Here is an 8859-nt window from a genome sequence, read left to right as displayed (position 1 = left end):
AGCCAAACTATGTTCTTCTGATGTGTGCCTGCAATGCAATTATGCGGGTTTGTTGTACTATTTTCTTTTTGTTAATGAAACTCAATAAAAAACGATATCTTTAAAAAAAATATGTTTCACTTCTGTCTAATCATGTGTAATTGAGCTTATATAGCGCACAGCTACCCGCAGTGGGTGTCCCGGCGCTTGCTTAGGGAACCCTTCCTGGTATTCCCCTGTGAGATAGCAGGGTATCCACAAGGTGAAAGTCAGGCATCCCGCCGCGAGAGGCTGTTGTGGAGATTAAGCAAGCTATTGCCCAGAGTCGCAGAGTGTGAACCCGTGAGTCAAGGAGGCACCGGGGCGAGAATTATCGAGTCCGTGGAATTTTTAGCCCAAGACCCGCCGAGGCGGGGAATTGAACCCTGGTCCAGGACCGATCTCAGCTTCCGGGTCGGCTGCCTCTAACCCCTGAGCCACACTTCTCCAAAATCATGGCGCACTTCACACCGGATCACACTCCCTTCCGCTAATACAACTACTTCAGAATGAAATTCGGACTCTTTCATAGAAATATTATAACATTTATTTGGTCTAAAAATCACAGGCTTACAAAATAAGATAAGGACACTTCTTCTCCCTCTGATCAGGGACTTCGTCTCTTGCCATGCACACTCTCCCCCTGTACAGTATATACCCCTCTCCAGCCCTCTTAGGAACAGGGGGAAAAACATTCGGGTTACCTTTTTTGAGGGGCATACAAGAAAGCACCATCTTATCTTCCTGAATGTGACTGCTCCCCTCAGAAGGGGACACAGTAGGAAAGCACCATCTTTGAAACTTAAGTGGCATCAATTGGACACTCTTTTGGAACTCGACTCCATGTCAGGTTCTAATTCAGTGTTGACGTGGAAAAATGCCTTTTTAAGGCCTCCGTTACCTAAAAATGTCAATCATTCAATTTATTTTAAAGTCTTAAATGTCCACAGCTTCAGCGACTAAAAAAATGGCAGTAAATAAACAAAATGCAAGGTGGGCATTTGCCTCATTTCTGTTTTCCAAGCTAGAGAATGTAACAGAAGGGAAAGCAGCCAATCAGATTTGCAGTCATCCTAATTTGAGCCAAGGGAGCAGAGCGGACCCTTAGCCTTTTTGAGGAAATATTGGAGGGTTCAATCAGTGCATTATATTCTAAATGCACCACCATCACATAGAATTTGTGGGAGGATTTATTTTTAGATTTTGTTTTTGAAAATAGTCCAAAAGGAAAGAGGTTAAGTGAAGCATTGGTACCTTTCTGTGCACTGAACTGCATGTCATTCTCTCCCTTTAACCCATTTTCTACTATCATCGGATTACTTTGTGTTATGTTGAATTTCCGATTATTCATGCAGTTTAATCCATTAATCCAACAGCAGTTTGAGGAGGAAAAGATGACTCCAGCCTTACAACACCATACTCAAAGGTTTACAAATTTGTCAAGGATGTCAAATGGAACAATGGCCACAACCAGGCGGTGCTCATTGTGGAGTAGTGCTCCCAGCATGCTCTATGCTCTTGGTAAAGAACTCTATGCACAAGAGATATAGCCTTATTTAAAATTCTGGAGTGCTGTCTCCAGTGAAGGAAAAATATGGGAAGGGCTGATTAAAAAGGGCTTGGCAGTGATAGGAAGACCAACTCTCAGCTGTGGCTGCCACTGTATCCAAAGTAGCACACGAACACAAGACGGAACAGTTCATAAAGTGAGCACACCGCTTAGGAATACCCTCCCTCCCCATGCACTTGTCCTGATTTTGATGAAGATTCATCACAATGCCTCGAATGAGTAGCAGTATTTCTGTCTGTGGGCTCGTAAAGCTGAGGCCTAAGAGATTGTTAAATACCATCATGTGAACATTAAGACTGTAGATAAAAATGTGCCAGAAAGAATATTTTCTGGCACAAAATTTCAAGCGGATTTGTCTTCCCTTTTCTGTCTCTTCTTTCTCAGTTTCCTCCAGCCCTTTTGTCGTATCCCTTAAAGCTGTACATTGTGTTCTTCAAATAAATACAGATCTTCAGAAGACAAGCTGGATAGAGTGTCCGCTTTGAGATTGAAGATGAAGACAGTCAGCCTCTAGAACTCCAATTTGTCTGCACATTGAGTGATGGGGAATCCGACAAATGTTATGTTTTTGTAGCTGGAGGGCACCATTGGGAGGAAAGCAGAGCACAGTAACCCACAACGGCGCAGTAGGGGAACCTCTTGATATGCAATATGGAAAGTCTCATAAAACCACCACTTCATGGACTCTCGGAGTCACTCTTCTGGGCCAATTGGCGTGAGATGATTCTGTAGGCAGCCAACCCATTACGTTTACCACGGTAGAAGGTAGATGGGTTGGTAGAGAAGGTGTCCGCTCCGGATCCAGTATCAGTTTCTGGAAAAAATGTAGAGAAGATATATTCAGAGAAAATTCAACATGGACAGCAGAGCTCTGTGAACCACACTAAGAAAGTCGAGTATGCTGCACAGGGATTCTAGTTGTGGGTAAATGGTGTCTGACTATCAACAAATGGAACTGAAGTTTGCCGTTCAACAAGATAACATACAGCACAGGGAGAGTCACTAACATCTTCCCTAAAATGCCTACCAATGTGATTCATCCCTTCCCATTCTTCTCCAAAATGCCCGTCATACCCATCAATTCACTTGCATTATCTTCTTTGTAGAGATTATGTTTAAAAGTTCAGAGAGGAAGCCAACCAACGCTGAATCTTTGGCCATTTTTGGCAGAAATCAATTCCAGTGGTGAAGTTGACTTTCAATTTTTATTTCCTGCTACTCCTCTGCCTCTACTAGATGGATCACTTTTTATAGACTCATACAGAGCACCTTATAAATCTAAAGTGCGCCTGATTTTAAATATCAAGTTGAGGGGAATTTGCACTCTGACCAGAACTTTACCCCCCCCCCCCCCGATCTTCCTATACAATTTTCTGCAGGTATTATGTTGAGAAATTTGTGTGAGGAAAAAATGTTGGAAATAGGAAAAAGGTACAATTTGTATATGAGTTAAAATGGCATTTACATGTTATTCCCCATTCTGAATTTAAAAAAAGAAATTGTTTGGGTGCCAAAAAATACCTGGGATAACACTTCAGTCATGGGGATCACAGATTTTACACCTAGTGGTACTTAGGCAAAAGTGCAACACTCCGAATGAGCTGCTTAGTCGGAAGTAAGCACACTTTACATGCCTGTTGAGTTATTAACTCTCATTGCGCGTAATCCTCTCTGTTATTGACATGAAAGTTCAGTCTCCGTGTCCACAGCTTCCTGTATGTGGAGTCAGGAGTGAACCAACCATGCCAATTCCCATAACGAGCACTTTATGGAGGTCATTCACATCCGAGTGTTAAGGACAGATATACTGTGGGACCCAGTGCCTTTATTTAAATGCTGCACGTTTCTTTTCTGGTAAGACTGGGGCTTAAAATCTAGCTTCGGCCTTTAGAATTTTCTGATGGATACTTCTAATCGCAGATTCCTCACCCTGTGAATAATTCGAAGGAGTCGGACTGGGTCGTGACGCTTTTGAAGCTATTGTCCTGTGCAATGTTTGGTGCCATTGTGTGGCTCAGTGCCGAAGTCGCGCTGCTCCAGAAGTGACACTCAGAACTGCAAGTAAGCACCACCCAGTGTGTTGATGTCATTTCCTTTCTTTCTGCCCTTCCAGTTGTGGATCAAGAGGTTCTTCCTAATCTTTAACCAGATTTTTCAACTACATTTTCATCTAGTGTGCAAGGGAAATGTCACCTCGAAAACTACTGGGAGTGTCACGAATGGATATGTGTGACAGACCCTCACGAAGTCTGCTTGTGATGCCTGGGGTTGGAACACGACTCCAAGACCTTCACCAAGTGTGCCCAGATGAACCCTAAAGATATACGAGACTCTTGGAGTGATCTGTGCGCAATACAAATGTCCCTGGCTTGACTTGACTTGACTCAAGCCAAATTCAAAACCCAAACACAAAAAATCCAAGCAGGAAACAGCCCCTTTCTGACTTTCTCAAATTCTAGAGAGGGCAGGAAGGCATTAAAGTGCCTCTCTGTCTGCATCCGATCACCTTCAGAGCTAATTCTGCATCTGTTCTCACTACACCCTTAGTTTCCAGGTCCGGCTGTGATGTTAAAGAAGGTAGAAGGCTTCAGGGGAACTACCTGTGTATTTCTGGCATTTAACTGGTAACCTCTGGCATGCATTTGAACCTCAAAGATCCGCCAGCATGCTCCTGGCACCATCTGTGCTTCTTGGACCCATGTCCGGTACAGCACCAACTCTGGTGCTTGTTTAAGCTCCATCCTCTTTGCCAGTTCCACTTGCATTGACACTGGATGAGGATATAAGGCCTAGAGTGCTATCCAACTCTGAACCGATCTGCCACACCCTCGACCGAAGTCGCACCCAGTGCATAATCCCTCTGATTCTGATATTTTGCCCTTACTACATAGTAAGGCCCAAACTTTAAGAAATATTTTTGGCACAGATTCAGAAAACAATAACTATGATGACATGGACCCTAATATGATGAGGACAAATGGTATGAAGAGCTTTTGAGACTTGATTTCACATCAATTTGTTGGAGTATAGGGAGATTCATCTTGTGTTGAAGCCTTTCTGCCCACCATCAAAGGAAGACTGGCGCAGATGCTCACGGACAACACCGCCTTTATGTGGTACTTCAACAAGCAAGGAGAGGTGGGATCCTGGGTCCTGTGATGAGAGGTTCGGCGTCTCTGGTAGTGGCTGGACCACCAAGGGAATTATCTAGTTTTAAACCACCTAGTGGGATCTTTAAATGCCAGGGTTGACAAATATATCTGTAGACATCTAGCGGATCACAAATGGTGGGAGTAGGCATCTGGGCACCTAGCCTGCCACTTGCGCATGGCCTCCAGTTCCTGCTTGTTCCAGGCTGATCCAGTTGCTGCCTTTTCACTGAATGACACTGCTGTTGCCTGGGTTTCCTGCTCACAGTTCTTCCTGCCAACAGAAGCCCCACACACACCAAGACCTACTTAATGCAGGCCGCAGCGCGACTGTGCAGCGGACATGCTGCAGGCGTGCCAAAGGGTCACCAAAGGCAATTCTTTCTACGCCTGTCCATGCCTGGACCGAGCCAAGCCCCAGGAACCCTGGCCCCCATGAACATCCAAGGCAACACCACAGCAGCAGCTTCAACATACCATCAAACACGCTGCTGCTGTGCATTCTCCAGCACCACGGTAAGACCTTTCTCCTGCACCCATTGCGATTTCACCTGCGACACCTCAGACGTCAACACCACTGTCGCTAAACAATTGACACCTACCTCCAGCACCCCACACCAACTGTCTGCCATGCTCCTCAACGTCCAAACCCTCAGTACACACTTCACCAAAATCGTGGACCTCCTCATCAGCAACACATCTGACCTTATCTTCCATGCCAAAACTTGGCTTCAACCCGGTCATCGCCACAGCCATTCCTCCTGTTTACAAAATCATACGCCAGGATAGAACCACAAACAAGATGGAGGACTCGCAATCATCTACAAAAACACGATTAACTGCTCCACCTCCACGAATTCGGACACTGACCTCATGAAACACCTACACTTCAAAATACAAACGGACGCCATAGTGGAATTCTGTAACCACATCGCAGACCTCATCACTCCCCTCTCCATGAGATCAACCAACTACATCCTCAGGGACCTACATTTCCACATGGAAGATGCCACAGACCTCAACTCAACGGCTATCCTCGACAGCCTCAGCAATCTCAGGCACACCCAGCTCGTCCTAGGACCAATCCACACAGCAGGCCATACCCTCAACTCGATTTTCTCTGCCAACAACAGGCTCACCACCAACCACATGACCCCACTCACATGGTCTGACCACTACATAATATATTTCAAGATATCCACCCACCAAGCCACCCCACTAGTATAACCCAGAGCACCATCAAGACACTGGGACAAAATATCTGAAGAAAATGGAAACAAGACCCTACAGGAACACCCAACCAACCTCACTGAGACCCTCGATGTTGACACCATGCTCTTCAATAAATGGTTTATCGACTGTGCCAACATCACACCTCTCACCAGAAACAAAACTTCAAAAAAAAATAAAAAACAACCCAGCTAGTACACGAACAACCTCATGGAGTCCAAGCACCATTTCAATCAACGTGAGAGAAAATGGAGACTCGACAAAAACACCACCGCAACATCCACATACAAATCCACCTTCAACCTCTACCAACGACACCTACGAGACATAAAGAAAAAGGCCCAAAGTCACAGACTCGAAGCCAGCTCCAACAATGACAAGAAGTCGTCACCATCGTCCAGGATTTTTCCAACCCCACCGCTGCCAACGACGACATCACCCCATCCAAAGAACTCTGCAACAACCTATTAAACTTCTTCATACAGAAGATTGCCAAGATCTACAATACATTCGACCCACAGCATAATCATTGATACACCCAGCAGGACACCTCCCTCAATGCAAAACAGTAGCTAAGCAACTGGAAGCCACTCTCGAATGAAGACGCTACCACCCTGATTAATACCATCCATTCAAGAGCCCCCTCGGACTCCTGCCTCCACTTTATATACAACCTTGGAAGAACCATCATCATCCCCCCACATTCACCACTATCATCAACACCTCCATAACCACTGCCACCTTTCTGTGTTGCTGAAAAAATGGAGAAGTCAATGCCCTATTGCAGAAACCAACAGAGGACCCCAACACCCTCAGTAGCTTTCCACATCTCTGGTAAATGTTCTATGGCTAAGCCACAATTCAAAAAACCTAACCTGGATCCTACTAACTTCAAAAAATGACTGTCCCATTTCACTGCTTCCCATCCCTGCCACAATCTTTGGAAAACACCTGAATGTGCATCTTATGACACACATGTAAGAACATGAATTGCTGAATGTCTCACAGTTTCGGTTCTGAAGTAACCATGGGACTGAATCTGCACTCTTCTCAGCAGTTGACAACATTCAAACCATGGTCAGGGCAGGTTGCGGCATTGATCCCTTTGGATCTGTCCAGAACCTTTGATACCATCTCTCTGAGCCTACTTGCCTGCTGGCTGCAGGAATTGGGGTTAACAGACTCCGCATTAAAACTTCTAACTTCCTTCCTTGTGGACAGGTCGCAGACGGTACTTGTTAATCATTTCGAGTCTGATTCTATCACCTTGCCATATAGGGTTCCTCGGGGCTCCTCCATGAGCTCAAAACTATTCAACCTATATGTCTCCCCACTGGCCAAACTGATACACTACTTTGGACTACAGGAGCATTCGTATGCCAAAACACAAATAATTGTGTCCATCACCAATGATAAGGAGGCCATTTCTGCTAACTTTAATAGTTGTATGCAGGCAGTAGCCACCTGAAGGGGCAAAAACTATCTTTGAGGGAATGGGGACACGACGGAGGTCTTGATCTTTGGTACCCAACCATCCATATAGAACAACTCTTGGTGGCCAGAAATGCTGGATACATTACCCACTCCCGATGGTTCCGCGAAAAACCTGGGTGTAAGGTGGACAAAAATCTGTTAACCACTCACTATCGACCTACTTCTGGATTATTAGGGCTCTTAAGAAAGTGTTTATTTTTATTCCTCTGCCGGTGCTCAAGCAAGTGGCCCTGGCCTTGATCTCGTCCAGGCCTGATTACTGTAATGTGCTATGCCTGGATATTATTAAGTCTGCAATAGCTAAACTGCAGAATGCAGCAGCAAGACTGATTCTTGATATCCCAAAATACCACTTAGTCTCGACAGGGGTATCCAAGCTTCATTGGTTACCAGTGAATAATCGCATTACGTTTAAAGCCCTATGCATTGTGCACATGGCCCTACAGAACACTGGGCCTGGAGGAATTAGAACTATGTTCCATTGGTACATTCCTTCCAGGCAGTTCTGTAAATCGCAACCGTGTGGTTGTCCCCAAACTCCAGTAGGAAAGGTGGGGCAGTAACGCTTTCTCTGTGGCCGCAGCCTAGCTCTGTAACTCCATCCTCCATTCCATCACCTGCCTTCAGGCTTATGCCCCTTTTCGAAAAGCTTTTAAAACCTGGCTGTTCACCCTTTAATGAAGGTGCAATGTCTCTATTAACATAGAGCCGCTATTCTCGCTGACTATATTTCTCATCTGAACTGACCATACTTAAGCACCTTGATGCCTTTGGGCATTTATTGCGTTCTTATCAATCCTTCTCAATTCATTTCATGTCATAGCTACAGACCCATCTCTCGTCTACCTTTTCCATTTGAAGTCATGGAGAAAGCCATCAATACACAATTTGCAGACCACCTAGAACTCCATCAACTCCTAAACAGCTCTCAGTCCGTCTTTCGCACCAACCACAGCACAGAAACAGTCCTCATTGCGGTAAGCTATGACATCAGAAGCATCCTTGAGGAAGGAGAAACAGCCTCACTCATCCACCTTGACCTCCCTGCTGATATTGGTATGGTCTCCGACAACTCAGCCATCAGAAAGCTTCAGCACTTGTGTATTTGAGGACCTGTCCTCTAGTGGATATCATCCTTCCTCATGTACAGAACTTTACGAGTTAGACTTTTCCCTACATCTCATAACCCAACAAACACATCTGCAGAGTCCCTCAAGGATCGTCATGCAGCCCAACACTCTTCGACATCTACAAGACTCCCCTCGCGTATATTGTCAGAGCCCACAACATCAACATACTATCCAACACCGACAACTCACAGCTCATCCTCTCCCTTACTGACTCAACCTGCACCGCCAAAGCAAACTTTGTCAACTGCATGAGTAATGTTGCTGCTTG

The 8859-nt window shown here is 45.3% G+C and overlaps 1 protein-coding gene across 4 annotated transcripts in view; it reads right to left on the bottom strand.

Moving 5' to 3' along the window:
* Positions 1–542: 542 nt before the first annotated feature.
* The window catches only part of EMID1 (EMI domain containing 1), a 543734-nt gene continuing 535417 nt past the window's right edge, over positions 543–8859 (bottom strand). For all 4 annotated transcript variants that reach the window (XM_078667173.1, XM_078667172.1, XM_078667170.1 and 1 more), the window contains one exon: positions 543–2402. In XM_078667173.1, the coding sequence (XP_078523299.1) occupies positions 2266–2402 (137 nt within the window). In that variant the 3' untranslated portion in view covers positions 543–2265. The remainder of the gene's footprint in view (positions 2403–8859) is intronic.

The sequence above is a fragment of the Lissotriton helveticus genome, chromosome 11, assembly GCF_964261635.1.
Source record: "Lissotriton helveticus chromosome 11, aLisHel1.1, whole genome shotgun sequence".
Taxonomy (NCBI): Eukaryota; Metazoa; Chordata; class Amphibia; order Caudata; family Salamandridae; genus Lissotriton; species Lissotriton helveticus.
This window is presented reverse-complemented; position numbering and strand designations above follow the sequence as displayed.